Source organism: Rhinolophus sinicus, linkage group LG07 (genome assembly GCF_036562045.2).
Source record: "Rhinolophus sinicus isolate RSC01 linkage group LG07, ASM3656204v1, whole genome shotgun sequence".
In the NCBI taxonomy this organism is placed as follows: domain Eukaryota; kingdom Metazoa; phylum Chordata; class Mammalia; order Chiroptera; family Rhinolophidae; genus Rhinolophus; species Rhinolophus sinicus.
In genome coordinates, this window is record NC_133757.1 from 8,739,727 (window position 1) to 8,763,086 (window position 23,360).

At 35.9% G+C, this 23,360-nt stretch overlaps 1 protein-coding gene across 1 annotated transcript in view; it reads right to left on the reverse strand.

Moving 5' to 3' along the window:
* Positions 1-22,498, reverse strand: part of WDR11 (WD repeat domain 11) — a 50,828-nt gene extending 28,330 nt beyond the window's left edge. The window contains exons 1-11 of the mRNA XM_074338967.1: positions 22,341-22,498; positions 21,320-21,431; positions 16,192-16,345; positions 15,025-15,198; positions 13,421-13,607; positions 11,142-11,307; positions 10,609-10,723; positions 9,548-9,743; positions 9,189-9,292; positions 6,466-6,642; positions 3,856-3,940 (exon numbers count right to left, since the gene is read on the reverse strand). Coding sequence (XP_074195068.1) covers positions 3,856-3,940; positions 6,466-6,642; positions 9,189-9,292; positions 9,548-9,743; positions 10,609-10,723; positions 11,142-11,307; positions 13,421-13,607; positions 15,025-15,198; positions 16,192-16,345; positions 21,320-21,431; positions 22,341-22,426 — 1,556 coding nt within the window. The 5' untranslated portion in view covers positions 22,427-22,498. The remainder of the gene's footprint in view (positions 1-3,855; positions 3,941-6,465; positions 6,643-9,188; positions 9,293-9,547; positions 9,744-10,608; positions 10,724-11,141; positions 11,308-13,420; positions 13,608-15,024; positions 15,199-16,191; positions 16,346-21,319; positions 21,432-22,340) is intronic.
* Between the last annotated feature and the right edge of the window lie 862 nt (positions 22,499-23,360).

The following is a 23,360-nucleotide window of genomic DNA, read 5'->3' on the forward strand; positions in this document are numbered from 1 at the left end:
ATATAATTAGGTTCATTATTCACTGGAAAAGTCTCTTTGTCTCTTGTTTCTCTTTTTTCCCCTGATACGTAAGAGTATTCATTAAGTTTTCTACTCAGTGTGAATAAAAGGAGAGAAGAATCATTTGGACTTATTCTGCTGTCTCTATAACTGATGGCTTCAATCAGACCTTAAGAAACCTTAAGACACACTCTCCAAGCCTCGCTGCTGGCGATGTGAACCATTTATGCTCCAGTGCAGCAATGCCACCATCTCTGGACACTAAGAAATCCAGTCCTCCCATTCTTCAGTCTTTATTTTTAAAAATACATTTGCTAGTGACTATACTAGGCCCTGGGGATACAGCTGTGAATGAGACAGGTATCCCGCTGTCCTTCTGGGGCTTACAATCTAGCAGAAAAGAAACATTACACAAATGCACTCTGCATAACCGATTACGAGAGTGGTGCAAAGTCCGACAGGAGCTGGAAGAGTCACACGAAATCTGGCCTCAGGGGCCAGGCAGGGCTTCCTGGAAGACCATTAAAGCTGAAGCCAAAGGGCAGTGGGCTTTGCCTGAAAGCCTGACCAGCGGAGGGGACAGTGGCACTGGCTGAGACACTGTACAGTGTGACTATGTTGTACTCGCTCTGAAGGGAGGTACATGCCCTGCCTCACCAGGCACATGACAGGCACTCAGCAAACTATCGGATTAAATAAGTGATGTTCTCTTCCTTGTGCTTATTAGTGCCATGCACACTCAGGAAGTGCTTTTCCCACCGTTTATAACACGTCCCCATGTTCAGGATGTCACAGAACATGGGGCGACTGTTTATTTGTCATCCACCACCAGGAGCAACACTGTTCTGTTGCCTCTGAGCAGATTGCAGCAGCGGCTTATACACCGATGCCTACTGATCAACTGAAGAAAAGCAAAACCAAGTTGGACTTACAAGTAGATTAGATAAGGAGAGGATTATTTCTCAGAAGCAAAGAATGAAAACAAACTCTCTTGTCAAACACAGCAAAACACCACAGTGCTCTCAGGATTAGAAACTGTTCTTTAGGTTTAAACAACACGCTGAGCTCTATAAAAAATCTGTAAGAAGAGCAGCTCATTTTCTGACTTATCCAGGTTTGTTTTCTAGGACTCCTACTAGTGAACAACTGCACCCTTATCAGCGGGTGTTGGGGTCTGACTCCTACAGCTTCCCACGATGGGCCTGGTGATCTCCCCTGGGGATGCTCAGAGGCTACTTATCAACGCTGGTGGCTGGGGGAGCACACACTTCCTGAAAGACCTTGAAGTTCTACGATTATGTAAAACTAACTTCTGCAAACTTACAGACAAAACAGAGATCATTTTACTTTCCACAAATCACTCAATTTACTCAAAGCAATACTGAGTCAATGTTCTGATATCCATATAAACGACTGTTCTAATACTTTTTGATATTGAAAATAGTACTGGGCAATATTATCATAAATTTAGCCTACCGGACAAAGACACAGACTAATAATCTAAGAAATCTAATAATCTAAGAAAACCTACATGTACCACTCCACTTCATTTACATCTAGGTATCTTCCAACAGATGATAAGCCTCAAAGATGTCTGTTTGCAGGCATACAGGAGATGCTCAATACTTACTTGTATAGCATAACTAGTTAAAACATTATGGTTTTAAAAACACCACACAGATGCAACTATCTGCAGTTAGGCAGTCCCTGACCATATGTGTGCATAAGATTCAAGTAGTTAAGATTAAGTGGTTTTAAAAAACACACTTAGTACAAGGTAGAAAAACAACTTTCTAAAAGTTGGCCTGTAATTTGCATGTGAATACCTAGAATGCATTGGGGTTTGTTGCTAAATAGTTCAGCAGTTTTTAAAACACCTCTGTGAAATTTCCATAATGGCTTTAATTATAATACTGTAAGTGCACTAATTGAAATACAAAGACAGCAGGATTTTAGCATCTTCTGGGGTACCAGCTCTGGATATAAAAGGTGAATTATCTTCAAAATGGCAATTAAGAGGGAAAATTCGTATGAAGCACTGGTGCATACTTGTGTGATCATTCACGACACCTGCCTGAGTAGCACATCCTTCAGAGTTATTTAGTCTCCCAAGTAACGCTTCATACTTTCAGGGTTACTCAATAACAAATATTATTTTAGCACATGTAAGTCAAGTACGTAGTGACATCTATGACCTAACTGAGCCAGGACAACAAATCTTACTTAAAAAATTGAATAGCTCGCTGATAAACTAGTTATTGTATCTTTATTAAAGATTTCACGGTTCAGAAAAAAAAAAAAAAAATGAAAATGTACTTGATTTTCCAGAAGCATGATTCTTAACATGAATCCTGTTTTAGTCAAAATTTTCTCTTGTTGTCAATATGCTTCCTACTAACCTTTGTGTATTGTTTAGCTGGAGATCTAGCACATAAACCGTAAGAGCTCCGTTCTTAAGCCTAGAAGGCCTAGACTGAATTCCACCTAACTTTTCACAGATTGTAATACTTGGTTTCTTCTTCTATAAACTGGGACAATAATAGTGCCTGCTGCATAGAACTATAGTGGAGATTCAAGGAAATGATGCATGCAAAGTATTAATATTTAACGTAAACCTTAGAACAAGTACTGATTAAACGGAGAGTTCTGATTGCTCGGTGTTAGCTACAAAAGGAAATCCTACACAAAAGGCAAGAGTGAAAGGACATGGCAAGAGAAGAAATGTAGACAGGAAAGAATAGAAGAGAGAAGATCTCAGCAGTGGCGTCAGGGACTGCTGGAAGAAGAGAAAGACGATGAGCAGCCTGAAAGGGTTCAGACAGAGACCCATGTCCCTGTACCCCGAAAACCTAACCCTTTGAAACCAAGACTACTCCATTTAAATGTATTTAGGGAGATACTGAAGGGGCGCAGCATAAGGTGGCCTAAACAGTCACCCAGGCTGCACTGCAAAACAATGCACCTGACAGAATAAGGCAATGCAAGCTTCTCAGAAACTTCCAACACAATGAGCACTTCTGGCATTTAAAAAGCTAACCCTCCCCCGTTCAGAAAATGCATTTCCTCAGAATAATGTGTTCTTTAAGGTTCACTAAGAATTTTAATGTATACCTGAGACCTATACTTATACAATGCACAGAGTACAGAAAATGGCCCTACTTATACTTTTTTGTTAAAAGATCATCAAAAATTACTGGCAATTAAATAATTTTATACTATACAGGTTTAACTTCACAATCCATCCTTGCTAGGGCAAAAAAAGGAAAACAGCCATACGATGAGCAAAATAACGCCATGGAGCAGACAGGTATGTACTTCTAAAATAGAAACCAAGAGGCATTTTTAATGTCATTTTAATTAGCCCTCCCTCACAAATCTCGGCAAACACAGTACTCATAAAACAGATCACCTCTGAAAATGAAAAAATAATGCCATATAGTTTTGGTTCTTTCCCGATGGTGCTTAAACAAAGAAATAAATGAAATTAATAATTAAAACGACTTTGTTCACATTTTTCTTGAGCAGTCCTACGGATGGATCTTGATAGAAATGAAAAACAAACTAAATAAACCCGAACAAGGAAACCCAGTGATTTCCAGTAAGAAAATAGCCTGGACCTTAGGAGAAAGAAATAAGATGTAGCAACGAAAGTGAGAAAAAAATTCCCCACTGCATAATGTCCTTTACAAAAAGCAAACAATTAGTGCTCATCCTTGATTAGCATAGCCATTAGTTGGACATGAATATTTATTATCCAAAATTTTCAGTCAAATAATCACCACTGAAGAGTATTCAATGCAGAAAAGCCTGTAAGAACTTTCTCCTGGTATTCTGTATGTTCGTGATGTCACTCACCTGACTTCACAGGAATGGACGCTTAACTCCTTGTGCAGCAGCCCGCTGGTGAGGTGGTATACCAGGACAGAACCGTTTCCTGTACCTACAGTATCAAAATGACGTAACAGGCGAGTAGTTACCTAGGGGAGTTCCAGATCTTCCCAGCAAGTCTTTTCTTGAGATTTTAATCATTCTACAACATTGATCTTTTATAAAAGGGACCAAAGCTATGTGTAAAAAAAAGACTGAATTTCTCTGCCTTTCCACTTATCAAAGATGGGCCTACTACTCTCTTGTGCCCTGAAATCTTACCTAAATCAAGTGATAGATTCCCACAGAAAGTCTTCAAAATCTAATTCAATACACATAGAATTTGAAGAAGCACCTTCCTAAGCTTTATTACACATGGTAGTTTACACTTTTTTGAATTTTGGAACGTTTATTCTAGTCGGCTCTCAAAAAGGCAATCCGACTGTTAACCAGACTTTTCTATTTTTCTTCACAAAGATTCGTTTCTATTTTTGTCTCATATTAAGTAAATCGCAAAGAGACGGTAAAATACAATGGTTAACTGGATTTTTGCAAAGGAGTCTGAGTGAAAGACCAGGCTCTGCCCTGGACTCTTACAACTTCCTGGCCCACACTAAAGCTGTGTTTTTATCCGTTTCACAAAAAAATCCATTTGCTGGAGATTAAATGAGAAGACATATGTGAAACAGTACAGTACCCGCCACAAAGGAAGTATGTGATTATTACTATTTCTGTTATTACTGTAATTATGGTTTGTAGTTATTATTTTGCCTAAAGCTTTTTATGATCTTGGTACTGTGTCTAAAATTTAATTAGAAGGGACAGGGCCATTACTTGAGAAAGTAATGTTTCAGTCCTTAAAATGTTTTTCTAAGTTAAGCAAGAAATGTCAACAGTATAATTAGGTGGACAGTCACTTTCTCATTGCACATAACTTAAAAGGATTAATGAATTCATACAAAGCAACCGAATGTAGAAATAATAAATGTAATGATAATAATAATAATAATATTAGAAGTAAAAACGGTTGGCAAATTCCAATTTTTAGATTATTTGCTGAACAGAGCTTCAGAAATTTTTGTGAAACTATTGTAGAAAACACAGTATTACACTTGTTTACATTTATCATCTATTTCACAATATCTTCTAGTACTGAGAAGATATTTAAAGAATTACCAAAACTTTTCAGTTAACAGAGCTTCATAATAATCAAATGATTTCTACATTCTGCAAGTTCTGATGATGTTGAACCTATGATCTAATACTATGGGGAAGCACAAGAAGTAACTCGACAGCTGAACAAACTCTGCTTTCTTCCCTAGTAACTCTGCAAAAGCTCAGGCACCTATTTTATATTTTTTGCTTTTACTTTATTATTATCCTAAATTCAACAAATGACTTGATATTTACTATACACCAGTACAATACAGCTTATTCCACAATAGAAATCTCAGATCCTGAATTAGCTATTATCTAGCTATCCCAAGAAGTAATTTTCTCCAAGAAATTGACAAAATCCTAACTAACAAAATAGGCATATTAACATTGTACATACATTGTATATTGACAAATCCTAATTAAAATTTCTATAAGAAGTTTAACATGAATCAGCAGCTTATAAAGCAAAAATTAAACATTTATCTACATTTATATAAAACTGAACACAGACTATTGAACTTTAAAATTCGAATGACTTTCAGAAAATAGCAATGGAAAAAATGGGAAAAAAAGAATATGCCAAATAGTAATATTCAAATGAGCCTTTAGTACTCACAAGTCAGCCATTATGCTGAGACATACTAGCAACAAAATAAATGTGATCAGGTTTTCATTTTAGAAAAAAAAAACACGACACAAATCATATGTTTATAGACCTGGGGAGAAAGCCAGAAGCCAACGAATAACATCTTTAAAAAATTGTTGATAATTTCAAACAAATATACTATTTTTTTGAAATTTTAGAGAAATGCATTTTAACCTTATATACTTAATAGCAAATTAAAATTTGTTTTTTTTCTATGAAGGAAATTAGGTTACTCACATTACTATGAAATTAATGTGACAGCAAGTTGAAACCCAGACCAATTTTTCTATCTACAACATAAAAATATGCAATTTCAACCCAAGAGGCAAATCTTAGTTTATAGAGACCTTAAACAATTTTAAATATACAATTCTTAGCAAATGAAAAACACTGCTATTATTAAACTACCAACTACGACCATTTATCAGTTACCAAAAACCCAATACAAAATGACATGCACCAGAAAGCGCGTGAGGTGGTCCAAGAAAAGACAGGAGTCCTCCTGACATTTCAGAAAGGTACCCATAGTGTCTGCGTCTCCCTCGCTCCATGCCAGGTGAACGAATTGTCATTGTGATTAAAAATAAATAAATAAAAAGATGGGTGGATTTAAAGGATAGAAAGGAAAAACAAGAAAAATATTTTAAGATGAGTATTTACATGAGTTCACTTAGCCTCTTGCTCTTTATTCTTTAAGAGAAAGAAGGATTTTCTAGTAACTAGCAAACTTGTATGTCTTATACAATGTAGAACATGCATGAAGAATTAAAAAAAAGAACAGGTCCCATACTCACCTACAGCAAGCAGTGGCTGATACATCTTGATGTTTTTTGTGGTCAGCGGCGGACACATGCGGAGAGTAAACTGCGGCAAGGGCAGTCCCGACAGCAGCCCTGTTAGCAGGAATTTGAGGTGCACTTCCTGCAGAAGGGGGCCCTTGGGATGTTCTTCCCCAGCAATTGCACTCTGCCCTGATTTGTAATCAGAAATACCAATATATTAATTATAATGTATGCTGATCTTAAAAATCTAAAACACCTTTTCAGTGAAAACAGTCTTAGGCCCTGAAGAATACAGAGGGTGCCAAAAAAATGTATACACATTTTAAGAAAGGAAAAAACTGTATTAAAATTGTAATACTCAATATATACTGATAACAAAAGATGAATACAAGTTATGTTTGACTCCTGCAGTTACAAGAGGTGCTCAAAGTGGTTACCATCAGAGTAATTTTAATATAGTTTTTTCCTTTCTTAAAATGTGTATACATTTTTTTGGCACCTTCTGTATATTCAGGTCTAGAAGGTATAAGGAAGCACTCAATGTAGGATTTAAACTGCATTGTCTAACAGCTCAAAAGACAGATTACTCCAGAATACTGCTATCCAGAATTCAGGGACCTTTGTCTTCTAAGAAACACTATTTCAGCCAAAGTTCCTGGTATTAGAACCCGAGAGGGCAGTTTCTGGGGAAAGGGATGCAGCAACACTCCTGTCTTACCACCTTTCTAAAGGGTAACTTTCAATGGATACACTTTGCAAAGTGCACATAAGATTGGGAATCACAAACAAAAGGTTCAAAGAACTCATTTAGATTTCTAATGAGAAATTTTAATGTGTCCATGAAATTACAAAATTTATGCTTTAGAATTAAATACTTCATACGTCACTATGCAAAATAAATATAAAATATATATTAAAAAATATTACATATTAGATATAAACTGTAACTTCCTATAAACCACTATTGACTACTGAGATTAAGTTGTCAAAAATACATACTAATGAATATGTGAGTGTATATATATATATATAATATATATATATATAAATACATACACATATATACTGTGAAAGGGAAAAATGTAAATAATTACGAGGAGAGGGTGTGGGAACCAAGTATAACTTTTTCAGGCTATAAAATTGTTTTAATGATGTTATTTTAAAACCCGTAAGACATACACAAAAAAATGGCCATCAATTTAATCCAAATAAAATGATACCTTTGGACCAGCCATACAACTGATATCAAACTTTAGTAAAAAAAAAAAAAGATGGGGTGTAAAGGAATTAGGAAGTTCAACAGGTAGGTACCATGTTTATCGACCCTCAGTACCTTGGAGTTCACGCCTGAGAATGGCTCTATTTTTCTTCAAGCACCTTCCATAGAGGCAGTTCACAAGGTAGGGCAGATTAGGTCTTAATAAGCAGCCGCTTTGACCCAATGAATATAAATCAGGTGTCTGTATTTAACTGAATTGCTTTCAATTATCATTAACTACATAGTGAATTTCAAATTAAAAGTTTAATTAAAAGTTTTAATTAAAATGTTTTCAAGTAACAAAGCTTTATTTTACTCAATACTTTTAAATACACTACATTGTCAAGAACTATTACACAATATATATCCCTTTATCTCTTAAAAAATGGTATCACTTAGATACCTAAACAGCATAACATTTCATCCTGATTAGTTCTGTGCAGGTGTGCTTACAATTCTTTTCAATTTAATATTTTACATTAAATGCAGACAAAGTCAATTAACTTTATGTTACCGATAAAATGCATTTTGCAAAACAAATATGTGTCTAAACTTCCTTATATGGATTTAAGTCTGGAAGGTAAAGAGAAATAGTTTTAAATATAAAAGTATCATTGAGCAAAAGGATTTTACAACTTACAGGAAGCGTGAGAAAAATCAAGGCCTGGAAAGGGCAGGTCTTGCCTAAGATCACGCGGGAGCAGCCAGGACTGGACGCTCCAGACCAAAGGGAACGGGTTTACAGTTTGGCTCTTCCACTTACTGGTTGTGTGGTTTTGAGCAAATTTTTAAAATCTCTCTGGGTCTCAGATCGCAGGTACATAAAATGGAAATAATAATATTACCTACCTTGCAGGATTGTTTGAGGTAATACGCAGAACACTGAGTACAGCACTTAACATAGTATTAAGCACCCAGTAAATGTCATCTCCGATTAAGATTAATAAGGTAACGCTCTTCCTAGTATATCATCTATCTACATTTAAACAAAACAACCTACTAAATACCAATTTTCAATAACATTATGGAAAAACAATGACACAGAAAATCCTTTATAAACCACAGCCATAATTTTAAAAGAATTAGACATCAAAACTACTTGGCATATTTATAATTTCTAGTTGTGTAATATTTGAAATTACAAATCCCCATACTTCCTTTAATATATATTGGCCCTATAATTTGGAAGCTATCTTTTATCTGCAAATAAACATTTGTTGAAATTAAGCACCCCCAATATGTAAACAAGAAAACATATGTCAAAAAGTTAAAATAATTTTTTTCTAATACTGCTCAGTTACTTTATTACTCCTTCAATAAATGTTTATTGCACATCAAGTACAAGGCTCTGTGCTCTCTACATTTTAATTTTCTCAAGTATTAACTTTGACTTTGTCATTGTAAGTCAGTGACTATTAATTTTGCCCTTCAAAAAGAATACCAGACATGAAAGCTAGAGAACGAAACAAAAGCTTACCAATCATGTTATCTAAGGAGAGATCTGGGAGTTTATTCTGTAGCACTCCTACAGGAATTCCACAGAAAGACACTGGTGAATATAAAGGTGACACACCAGAACTACTGCAAAGACATAATCATCAGATGGTTTTACATATTTATAACCTGCATCACATGTTACTAATTTTAGATCATGCATTCTATTTTTCTTACCCATAGGTAAAATATCTCTAGGTTTACATAATTCCCTAAAAATCCAAAGTCTTAATTATCACTCTAAAAATATTTTTAATAGAAAAAATCCCTGCTATTGTTATACGATTCTGGTAAGTTTTAAAAAAGAGGAAACAGAAAACAAACATGATCCTATTGATTTACCTGTTTCGTGAATTTCGATTACAAACTGCAGACTTCAGTTCCCATATCATGACCCTTCCATCACTCACTATGAGGGCAGCGGCATTCTCATTGACAGGACAACACACCATACTGAAGGGACGGACAGTTTTTGTCACCCTGATTGCATCACACTGGCTTCGTAAGTCATAGGTGAGCTCCTGGACAGGGTCTGGATCTTAACATAGTATTGTTTTCTTATAAATATCAGAAAGCAACTGTAATGATATTACTAATATTTGTTTTAATTTAAATAAAACCTCAACTAAAAAGGATATCATTCCTTTACTAATGCAACGTTTGTCAAGAATGGCTTCCTTCTTTATAATTACTACTAATTTCTTCAGAATATAAAGATAATTACCTTAATGACTATCTACACCAAGTTTAAAACCCAAAACAATAATAATCAAGATAGCTTGTTTTTCAATATTTTTAAAATAAAGAAAATGCTTTGAAAAATAATCAACAGTGATATGATTAAATAATGAACAGTGCATTATAGACCATAGTTTACAGTAGTCTATATATATAAGCCTGAAAATAATTGAACTTTACAAAATGTAAAAAATCACTTTCACCTTTACACAGTACTTCATTTCACAAAACATTATTTTTATTCTCCAAGATAAGACTGAATGAAACCGACAACTGAGTAACCTGGAGACTTATTAGTCTATGTCACTTTACAGTGGAAATTCCTAAAGCAGAGGAAAGTCAAGGGGGTATAATAATAAATGTACATACAAATTAGACTTGTGCTAAAGAAAAATTCACAAAAGATAACATCAACTTGGCTGGTGGAAATAATCAAGGAATTACAAAATACTACTTTCTTGGTTGTACATAGGAGGTGTACTAGTATAACACCATGAGATTTTTCTTTGGCTTTTGCTTTTTAAGCCCCCACTATAACCATATTCTACTTTCTCAAGGCCAAGATTATCATTAACTCTATCATTTGGCTGGTATTTACCACATGAAGCTTTATAAAACAATTATGAAGAAAACATTATTAACATTATTGTGAGATATAAACTCACCCAGTTCCTCATTTGAAGTGCTGAAAATACTGTTATAAGATCTTCTAACACGCAAAGTTATACAGCCATTTTCATGTAGGCAAAATAAACCATCACGTTGAAAGCAGGGTATTACCTTTAGATAAATAATTTATTTACTTTTTAAAACACAAGAAATTAAAGAGTATATACTGTGAAACTCAAACTTGTATTTAGAGAATATGGGCAAAAAAACAATAGAAAAACAAAAACATACCACATAATCCAAAGCTTTAAACAGTAAATAAAAAATACATTTATAATCATAAAAAAAAAAATGTGTCTTTATCCATGTAATTTAAATAGTTCAGTAAATATCTTCAGATCAGTCTGAATTTCTAGGGTAATCAAACCAATCAAAAGTGTAGAAAAATAAGGAATGTAAAATAACAATGTTAATCTTTAAATCACTAAAAAAGAGAAAGTCAAATGAAGGACTTTTGCAAGATTATAGTTTTTCTCTATATGACATTCATAATCAACTTTTGGGGATGTAATTTATAAATTGTAGATACCTGAAGAAATGGAACTCCTGTTCGTTCTATTGCAACCACACCCACTGTTTGATTCACCTCAAGGTCAAGGATTAATATCTCTCGAGGATAGAGTAACAACATGTGATTCCTTTTGGAAGGCAGATACGCCAACTGAAGGCAATCATTGAGAGTTATGAATTCAGCACTGAAAGAAGTAAACATTTACTTTAGGCATCAAGAAATGAGTCAAAGACTTCATTCATATTAGAAAAAGCTAACAAGGAATTGAATGTTGTACTTTCACATAATAATTGTCAATGAGAATGTACATTTTTTTTTGAAATGACCAACAGGAGCTGGTATCTAAAACTTAGACTTCTACTACGTTCCAAAATCCAAATTATGACAATAATGTATAGACTGGACAGAAATGTTTGTAAATTTTTTGAAAAATTGAAAGTAAAGTGTAAGATTGAGTCTGTGATATAACATGGTGAGAATGCTATACTGACATTCATAACATAGTAGCTTTATTTTCCTTTTGCAATGAAAATACTAAACAGATTACTGTAAACAAAACTCAGGATTAAAACAAAACCTTTTAGGGTAATTAGGGCCACTGATCAGAAGGGAATGGCCTTGGGCAAGTCACTTCCTCTATTCTGCCTTCATTTACTTTTAAGCTGTCTCAAATCTTTTTGGAAACAAAGTAGGGTATTTTATTCACTCATCACAGCATTTTCTTCTTTGTAAATAAAATATGTAAAACTATATGAGGACTGTAAAAGACTGTTCAAGAGTTTCAAAAATCATTTCAGTAATTTGTGATTATTGCATATAATTAATTACCTTTTTATATTAACTATATTCCAATAGAAACAGAGATACAATTATGTACTTTTTTAACATAATGATTTTATTAAAAGGTTTTGAAATTTAAAATAAAGTTAGAGGACTAGAAAGAAGGATTTGGACTGCATTAAAATCCTGGCTGTCATTTCCTGGTTGGATAAATTGAGTAACATATTTAAAACACTGTGGGACTCAATTTCCTCATTTATAAAATGAGAACAGTACTGCTACCCAGGATTGCAGTAATATTATATGTAATAATGGATGTGAAAGTACCCAGAGCAGTTCTATTTGAAGGAATTAATAATTCATTTCCCCCAAACTCAAGATGAGAGTATGATTCATTTGAGAAAAATGTAACATATAAATCATAACTTATAAAACTATTCAGACTACAAAATAATTATTTATTTATGAGACAGAATCAATGAAAAATGAATAGAAAGTTCTCTTAAGATATTTAAGAAGCAATCTTAAAATTATTTCAGCATAGAGTGCAGGATAAATTAGTGAACTTAACCGGCTTATGGTTTAATATGTAAAAATAATATTTACATATAAATAAATTCAGAATGCACAGCCATTTGTATATTTTACCACATATTTGCAGGTAATTACCCACAAAGTTTAGATAGAATAATCTTAGCATATTAAAAATAAAGGCTCTTTTAAAATGAATGTCAAAAAACTGCCAAAGCAATAAACTATAAGAACAACCATCGCTCTAGGAAAAAGACAAATCTATTTCTAAGGCATAAAATTAGTTACTTAAAATAAAATTTTATTCAGTTGCTTTCTACTATGAACAATAGCTAGCAGCATTCACCTAATGAATGCTTACCAAGTATCAGCCACTATGTTAAGCACTTCAGTTATTGTATCTATTAATTCTTACAGCAACCATACGGAATTCTTTAAAACACTATTTTAGAGATTGGGAGAGTGAAATTTGAGCAAGATTAAATAATTTTTTGAGTCACATAGCTACAGTTTCCCCTAGAATCCTGGCCCTTAACCAGGATGAGAAACATCTTTACATACGTAAGAAAAACACCCATATTTTATGACTAAAGAGACTGCACAGCATTTAAGTCAGGAAAATGTACTGAAAATGAAAATCCAGATTTTTGTCCCTCAATTTTTAATGTATTCAATAGCCACAACATTAGAATGTTCATCTCACATTTTCAAAAGTAAAAATTGGAAGCAAAAAATTTCAATCTGTGAAAAATCAGTGGGGGGAGTTTAGCCCAATTAGTGGAAACAAAGGAGCCACATTAAATGCTGAATCTCCTTTTAGGGGACGAGACAAAAAGAATATTTTTCCTCTTATGAAATTGAAAAGTGGAAATGAGAAAGTGTGAGATGAAGAAGAAAATCAATCTTAGCACATCTTCTAAAATGATTTTTTTTCAATAGATGATACATAGATGAATGCTGTTGTTAGCTTTACACTTGTAACTTACCTAGGTTTCTCCTGAGTGATTAAGATTTTCACTTTATTAAGAGCCTTCTTAGCCCCTGTGGCTGCAGCCAGCTTGTTATGAGCTGGGCTGGAGTGTGGGCTGGATATGTAAACTTTTTTCCCAGGGCCTGAGGGAGGCTTGGACGGAGAGAAGTCTGAGATGAACACAATACCCTCACTGGTGAGTACTACATGGAGAGAAGCAAAAGCCTGATTAAAGTTTAATCAAGTTTAGCATAGTTTTTTTCTAACACAATTTTGAGAGCAAGGTAATGATAATTTTAATAATACAGAACTGGCAGTGTTATGCAGTCATAACATAATAGGAATGTTCTCCAAGTTGAAGTGAAACAGGTGGTCCATTACAATTCTTCAGAGGCCTCCAAGCTCAGCATTTTAAATTAATGTTTTATATTAAAAGGATACCAGAAGGTTACTGGCAGAAAGAACAAATGTTTGTTCTTCCAAATAATTCAGTGCATGGACTTTCATTAGAAACCTTTCCTCATTATATCCTATAACTTCAAAATCCAAATACTTTTCCAAATATAAAATTCACAGGAGAAAAAAAGAAAACCCATACAGAAGAGGCTCTTCCTATCGCACTTAGCTAAATTCAAACATCTGATTGGATGATACAAATTTTTGCTGATCACCATGAGCCACCCAGTCTAAATATATTTCCTTTTTTTTCTTGAGCATCAGATTAACCCCTAGGATGTACAGAGTGTTCTTCTTCTCTTTATAACTAGAGTAAAAGTGGAGTGGCTGACTGCCCACCACAACCTGCCCACTCCCATTCCCCCAGCCTCCTCCATTCCCTTTATCTGATTTTACTTCTTTATACCACTTATAACTATGTTCAGATTTTAGGATCTGACTCCCTCTCACTAGAATACACACTCAATGAAGGCAAGAATCCTTGTCTCGGTTCACTGATATATTCTAGGTTCCAGAACATGCCTGACATACAGTAACTACTCAAGAAACATTGGTTGGATAATTGAATACAAAATATTTTCTTAATAATGTAGTCACAAAAACATGTCTAAAAACAAATTAGTTTTTAGCTCAGTAGTTCAGGAAAACATCAAAAGCACATTGGCAAAAAAACAACCTCTGCAAAAAAAAAAAAAATTCCCTTGGGCTTCATCTGTTCCTTACATACATCTGCTTATGACACTCAAAATGCATGTCATGAATTAGAGAACAATTCTTTAAAAAGGAAAAGTGAATTTGGCCATAGACTAAATGCAACCATTAACTTTGGTTCTTTAAATGTTACAGAAAAACAAATTTAATTAAGTATGAATTAGAATAGCACACCATTTTCTCCCCGACTAATCTGATGCTGTTCACAAATTCCACATAGTGATGGTCTAGCTTGCTGATTTAAATTTCTAACTATCAAAATACTTGCAAATGCTATGAGTTACGATTTAGTATCTGTACTAGGATTGTATTAGGGGCTTAGAGATGTGTTTCTCCACTTTGCTCAGTTGTTTTAACATTATAGATGTAGGATGTGTGTATGTATCTTATGTATATAGCATTAACTATATCTAATTACCTCAAACTCATTTTCCACAAGAAACTATTACTCACAAGTTAAATGTGAGGGATCAAAAGGGTCAAAGGAAAAAGAAAGGATGTTATCTGCATAGCTCTTCTTCCACAGTTTGGTGCCGGTGTCTGCATTCCAGAGCACAATGTAATTTGGTGGGTGGATGGCCAGCAGTAAATCTCGGGAAGCATCTTGACTCCATAACCACTGAACATCTGTAAAGACCAGATAGAGGCAAAATTTGGAAATCATCCACTTCAAAACACTTGGCTGATGTGTCCTTGGTATTTAGTTTTTTGTTTTGTTTTGTTTTTTTACATAATCCTTAAAATCTTAACTTCACCTTCGCCCCCCCTCAAGGTTGCATATATGGGTACACGTGTCAAGATTGCAGAGAAGAAGCTAATTTTATATAAAAATGTCTGTACTTTAGAATCTCAAGGTCAAAATTTTCAAGTAATCTGAAATATGACTGCAAAGAAAATACACGGCAATTAGCAGCAATCATTACTTTAAACTTTATGTCAAAGACTGTCCTAGCCACGATCACTAACGTGAGACTCTCCTAATGCTTTTGTGGAATTACTTAATGGGACTTGGCAGAGTTTCATGTCTTTTCACAACAATAAACAGGATAAAGATTTAGTTTAGTACCTAGTACATAGCAAGTACTCAATAAATATTTTTTAAACAGTTATTTTAAAAATTCTCTCAGTCAAAACAGCCACTCTGTCAAAGCCTTGAGCCTAAAGAATACTGTTTTGGTTTTAAGTCAATAACATAAACAAACATAAACAATAACATAAACAAGCAAACAAATCACCTATATAAAAGAACAAAATCATTAATAGAAAGTAAGCACTGAGGGCTAATATAAAACAGCAGCTCGGCTAAGTTTAGTTATACTGTAGCTTAAGATTACAAAACTGTTTATAGCAGCTTACTTTCTCTCATCATGCTTGACTGAGGCTGATGTTGAAATTAATGCATTTTACCAAAGCTCAAATCAGCTGGGATTGGAGGAAATATGCCCAGAAATGTACTGATAAGGATAAAAAACAAAACAAAACAAAACCTAGATTCAGATCAGTAGAACAGACTAAGCACAATCAAGAGTTAACTAGGAAGTGATGAAAATAAATGGGTAACAATCCACTCTAAGACGAAGTGTATTAATATAAACACTTAGCAGCGCACACTTTCCTCACCCTGAATAGGTTTGGTGTGTTCTTGGATCTCACACTGAGCTACTCCTGCTGCTACGTCCCAAACGATGATCTTTCCATTGACATCAGCAGAAGCTAGGCGCAAGGCATATGGTGAGCCAATGTTATGGTGATAATTTTCTCTGGCCCATTTAACCTGGTATCAAGAAGAAATCAAATCGAGTAAATACCTGCACTGGATGACTAAACATAACTTGCATAAAACATCAACCCGAACCCACACTACATTCCACACTTACAGTACAAAAATATTTAAAAAGAATAAACAGGAAACCAGTTTCCATCTTGAAAGTCAGACATTTTTTATTATTTATGGTATTTTTTAAAAGTTGCGATTAAAATATTTTTGAAAATACCACTACGTTCCTGCCTTTAAAATATCGAAAATGATGGATAGCCTTAATACTCTGGGAAATTCAGTAAAAACTCCAAAACACCATATCATGAAATGGTAATGATCATTGGTACACCATTTCATCATACTAATGATCGAATGTTACAATCATAAAATCTAATTATAACAGAACATCTAAAATCCTAAATTGCCAAAGCGAATGTTTTTCTGTATTCTGTTCTCCTAATTAAAATGAGACAACTTAGACCTACAAAAATCTTGCAGATAGGAAAACAGGAAAAAAATAAAAGCAAACAAAAAACTCTGGCTGTCCCTCTTTCATAAAATTGGAAAAAATGGTAAGCTTTTTCTCTTAAAAAAAAAAAAAAAAAAGAGGATGCTTCATACCTCTAACAACATCACAAGAAGAGAATTTTAAAAATAAAAACTGTACGAATTCCAGTGCAAATCACACTGATCCTGAGCATCAAATACTGATAAAGGTCAGAAATAAAACACACAGCGCTCACCCTGCCCCAAGGTCTGCCCCAGCCAATTCCCTGGCCACAATGTCCCCTCTCCTCTAGCTCAGTGTCCTGCTTGTTTTCTTTAAAGCATTTACCACACAACAATTTGTAATTATTTTGTTTACTTTGTTTTGATCTATCACCAACCCACGGCCGATAAGCTCCACAGGGCAGGATCATGCAGGCCATACTGTAATCCCCAAGCTTAACGCAGTGCCCAAAGCTAGTGCTCAACAAATATGTGCTTAATAAATGAACTGAAACACCACAGAATCTTCATACACATGTAAACATATGTATGCAGGAGAATGTGTGTCTGTGTGTGTGTATATATATATGCATATATATACGTAAACACACAATACATAATGCTGAGGTAGGGAAGTAAGCTAACCAATTCCTATAGTATTCATGAAAAAGATGGAAACAAAAAGTTTTGTAAGCTTCAATGTCCATATGCCTTAAGGTTCTACTATAATACATCTTTTCCTCAGGCAATAGTTTTAAAAATGAAATGTGTGTATATGTGTATGTGTATATGCTTGAATATGTATTTACTTTATGTAATGTGTGTACATATGCAAATAGATTCTCATTATTTCATTATTTGCAGATTCTGTATTTGTGAATTTGCCTCCCTAAAATCTATTTGTGATGTTTATTGCAAAATCAGTATTTGCAGTGCTTTTGCAGTCATTCACGGACATGTGCAAAATGGCCAAAAATTTGAGTCACCCAACACACGTGCACATTCCCAGCTAAGGCCCAACAAGGTTTTCATGTCTCAGCTCTAATAATGCAAACAAGTGTCTTTTCTATGGTCTGTTTAGCACATTCTTTGTATTTTTGTGCTTTTTGTTGATTTCACTATTTAAATGGTCCCTGGGCACAGTGTGGAAATGCTGTCTGGTGTTCCTAAGTGTAAGAAGTTGTGATTGATGCGCCTTATGGAAAAAACATGTGAGATAAGCTTTCTTCAGGCATGAGTTGTAGTGCAATTGGCTATGAATTCAACTTTAATGACTCACCAATACATGTTAAATAAAATGTTTTTTAACGTAAACACATACAAGACAAAGTTATGTACTGATCAGTAGACAAAAATATTGTGACTAAAGCCTCACAGGAACCTAACCCTGAATTTCCCCTAGGAGCAATCAATGTTTCAGTATTTGCTAATCAGTGTTTGCAGCAACTTTACAGGATAAAACTACCATGAGCAAGCAATTGCTGTGTGTATACATTCATATATACAAACACATATATACACGTGTATGTATGTACATGTTGTGCTTGAATTCCATTTATGTAAACCCCAAGCAGTATATATATATATTTAAAAATCACATAAAAACATCATAATCAAACTGCTGACAACCAAAGATATAGAGAAAATCTTGAAGGCAGCCAAATGACTATATGCACCGCACACAGAGAAACAAAGATGAAAATCTCTCATCAGAAATTATGCAAACTGGAAGACAGTAGAGTAGTCATCTTTAAAGTACTACAAGGAAAAAAAACTGGTGAAACACATTCTCAGGCAAATAAAAGCTGAGAGAATCAACCAATATTAGATATATACCTCAAGAACTCAAGGGAACTTTTTCAGGCAAAGGGAATATATAACAATATCAGACTTGGATCTACACAAATGAAAACTCTAGAAATTCCAAAAAGACAGAAGGGAGCAGGGGAAAGAGAAAAAGAGAGAGAGATTTTTCTCAAAAAAACCCTATACCTACACCTAACATCAGACTTAATTAATAGTACAAGACAGTGCTTTCCTCCTCGGCTCAGGAACAAAGACAAAAATATCCTGTCATCACTCATTCACTATAGTAGAGTTCCTAGACAACGCAATATTACAAAAAAAAAAAAAAAGAGACAGAAGACATACAGGTGACCAATGAAAAAACTAAACTGTCATCTGCAGGTCACATGGTTGTATATGTAAAAAAATCCCCCAAAACTACAAGATCTAATGAGTTCAGCAAGATCACAGGATACAGGTCGATACACAAAAATCAATTTTACTTCTTCCCAGTTCACATTATATATAAAAACTACCTCAAAATGGATCAAGAACCTAAATGTAATAGCTAAAACCGTAAAATTCTTAGAAAAAAACAAAGGTGTAAATCTTCTTGACTTTGGGAAAAGCAACAATGCTGTATTTCTTAAATACAGCAACAAAAGAAAACACAGATAAATTGGACTACATCAAAATTAAAACCTTGTGTTTCATAGGACACTATCAAAAAAGTGAAAGACAACTCATAAAATGAGAGAAGATATGTGCCAACCATATTATCTGATGAGGAATTTGTATCTAGAATATATAAAGAACTCTCACAACTCAGTAATAAAAACACAATGCAATTTTAAAATGGGCAAAGGACTGAAAAGACATTTCTCAGAGAAGATATACGAATGGCCAATAAGCACATGAAAAGATGCTCAACATCATTAGCCATCAGAAAAATGCAAACCAAAACCACAATGAGAACCACTCCATAGCCACCAGGATAGTGACAATCAAAAAGATAATAATAAATGTTGGTGAGGATTGGAAAATTGGAACCTTCATACACAGCCGATACATGCAGCCTCTTTGAAAACAGTCTGGCAGTTCCTCAAAAAGTTAAACATAGACCTACTACATGAGTCAGTAATTCTATTACTAGGCAGATTCCCAAGAGAAATGAAAACACAGACTCACACAAAAAAAAATTGTACATAAATGTTCATAATAGTATTATTCACAATACCTAAAAAGTGGGAAATTCCCGAATGCCCATCAATAAATAAATGTGGTTTATCCACACAAGTGGATTATTATTCAGGAATAAAAATTAACAAAGTACTGACACACGGTACAACATGGATGAACCTTGAAAACATTATGCTAGGTGAGAGTCAGACACAAAAGACCACATATTGTATGATTTCATTCATGTGAAATATCCAGAAAAGACAAATCTACAGGACAGAGATTAGGGGTTGCTAGGGATGACAGGAATGGGGGAAGTGGGGGGCAGTGACTGCTAATGAGTATAGGGTTTCCTTTTGGAGTTATGAGATTGTGGTGAAGGCTGCACAACTCTGTGACTATACTAAAAACCATGGAATTCTAAGCTTAAAATGGGTGAATTTTACGGTATGAATATCTCAAAGCTGTTATCAAAAAGAAAAAGAAAAAAGACTCCAAGTCTCTATTTCCACTTGTTCCTAAAACTTCAGATCACTGTAATTCAATTGCTCCAGGAGGGCGGGACGTTGCATGTTGAAAACATAAAATCACTGACTGCCCACAAACTCAGCTCATCGCAGTAATACTGTCATTCAGTTACTCAAACAGAAACTTTGGAGCCATTCTATTCTGACTTTCACTTAAAATTGATTACTACAAAGGCTACCAAGTTTACCTCGTAGGCAGCTCCTAAATAACACCCTTCATGCCTCAGCTTTATTTTAGGCCCTTACAGTTTCCTGCCAGAATTACTGCAAGTCTCCTAAATGATCTCACTGCCTTGCTTTGCCTATCTCCAACAGATCCTCCACTGCTGTCAGACTGAATTTTTCTAAAATGCAAATATGATACTATCAATCTCCTACTTAAAAATCCAAAATTTTTCCATAACCTGTAAAACTTTCAGGGCAGTGAATTTCCCAGGCTGCCTCCTCTGTCATCACCCCTAAATGCATATCCCATCTTTTAGCCACCCTTATGCACACTACTTCTTTTGTGTATATTCTTCCTCTTTCCTGGAAGGCTCCTCCCCACTTTTTCACTGGGCCAACTACAGTTTACCAGCCCCTAAAATGAAAAGACTTCTGTGATGCTCCCCAGATCCCTACAACTAGGTAATATGCAGCTCCTTTGTCTTCCCACAGCGTATTCTGCAAGTCGCCCTTATTACACTGTAGTTGCGCGTTTTCTTTCCATTCTTCCTCACTAGACAATGAATTGCTTGAGGGCTTTCACCTCCCTTTCCTTGGCACGTGCTAAGTGCTAAAACTAATGAATGAATAAGTGGTGTTTTCCATCAGCTTTGACCTGAGGACTACCATTTAATAGCTCATCCTGGACTGAGATAAGTCATATGCATGGAAATACTAGGCCACCCCAGTTAGGTTATCATATTTAAAAGCTATTCAACATTTATGCATACGACTTAAGGAAATTTTAGTCACACCACTTTAGAACAGACAATATATTATAGGGTCAAAGTGGAATTTGACTTACCTTGACCACATCAGCTTTATGTTTTTCTAAAACTTGAAGAGTTTGGGCTGTACTGGAATCAATCACTACCACCAGCGAATGACATCCATAAGCAATTAAACCTTGCCAGCCCCTAACAAAACAGTAATATGAAAACGTCAATCAATTTAACTCCTATGTATCACCATTAGTGAAACCATTATGTAAGTCTAAAGGCCAGTATGTTACATTATCCCGTTTACATGACAGGTTTAGCTAAACTTAAAAATGCTTGTTGAAATTCGTTCTCCATTTGCATAAAAAAGTTCTAAGGGGTACGCGTCTAGAGCCTTGAGGAAACATAACGTAACTCCTGTCACCTAGTTGAGGGCACCCTCCTTGTCTTATTCAACTTTGAAGCCTGAGCTTCCACAGTGCGTGGATTCACTGAGGATTCCCGCTGCATAAGACCTGCGATCGCCTGGTCCTGCCAACTAGGTAAACACTGGGCAGGTCTCAGTCCCCTGGCCAACATTCCCAGGACCACAGCGACAGGCGTTTGCTTTGTATTAGCCGAATTATTAATATTCAGAGCTGCAGTCTTATTTCACACCGAAAAGATAAAAGTGAAAGGAAGGACAGCACAGGGTGGCAGCACACTGTGAATGAATACAGGTAAGGGGCAGGGATAAGAGAGAGAAGAGACGACAGAACGGGGACGAGAGGGTGGTCGGGGGCATTTCACGGTGAGAAGACTGGAGATCGGCGGAGGTGGAGAGGGAAACGGGATGTGGAGGAAGGTGCGGGAAAAGGCTCCAACAGAAGCAAAGGTGGGAGAAAGCGGGCCAACGTATTGGCACAGGGCAAGTTCTCACACCGGGTATTTACCACTTTTATAGCAACAACAAGTAAATCCAGCATTTAAAAGAGAATCTCTCTAGTGTGAGGGCGGCACCCCGTCTCGGCGAGGCCAAACTAGCCAGGGGTGAGACCTCTCGTTTTTGCCCCTTCCCCTCACAAACTCCTGGCCCCGCCTGACGGCCTCGAAGCACGGCGCCCTCACCAGTCCACCGCCGCCTTGTTGTGGGCGCTGAGTGCCCCGGTGAGGGTGCGAGCCGACACCTTGAAATTCACGGTGTATGGTAACATCACAGCGGAAACGCCCGGCCCTCCGAGCCGATGGGCAATCAGGAAGCGGCGGCCACTGCACTTCCTTTCTAAATACACTCCGGGTGGCTCCGTGGGCGCCGCCATTTGGTTCCGCCGGATCCAAGGTGCCACCGTTCCTGGATTCCGCGGACCAGATTCCGCCACTCCTGGTTCCGCCTCCATCAGGGTCCCGCCGCCCTTGCGGCTCTACCGCTCTGTTGTTGGCCTGGGCTGTGCCTTCGAAGTGGTGCTACTACCTACATCATCTCTGTTGTCTTCAGACTGAGATTGCGTTGGCCTCTGTGCCCTGCTGGAAATCGTGAAAAGCAAGAGCTAAAAGTCCCAATTAGCCTTTCTGCCTTTGATTAATTAATTTAGGACAACTACCAATGCCAGGCACTGTTGCAGGCGCGCGCGGGGGGGGGGGGGGGTAGCGATAAAGACACTAAGTCTCTGACCTCATTAAGTTTATAGAATAAATGAACAGGGTTAATTGGATGAAATGGAGAAAGTGAATGAGATGAATGGCCCAAAGATAAAAATGTCCAAATATGGAGAACACTCCATATCTGGTTTTGGAAATAATTGAAAAAACATTACTCCGGAGGCCACATACCGGTTCGCCAGTTAGAGTAGCTTTCATTCTGCAGTTTCTCCTCTGAGGCTCTCCCTCTAGTGAGACTCAATCATTCCCTCCTCTCTACTCCGTCCTTCCTTTATACCCTTCATAGCACTTCCAGCAATGATCTTTGCAGATGTTTGTTTCTCCCCCAATACATTTATTTCCTTGATCAACAAAAGGGACAAAATATTGGCAATTTCATCATCACAGGTCTTTGTGTCCACACCTTATCGGTCTTATAAACCAGCTTTCTCGAAGACCACCTGCATTATCCTCTTAGTTGTTAAAGCCAATGTTTGGCTCTTAGTTGTT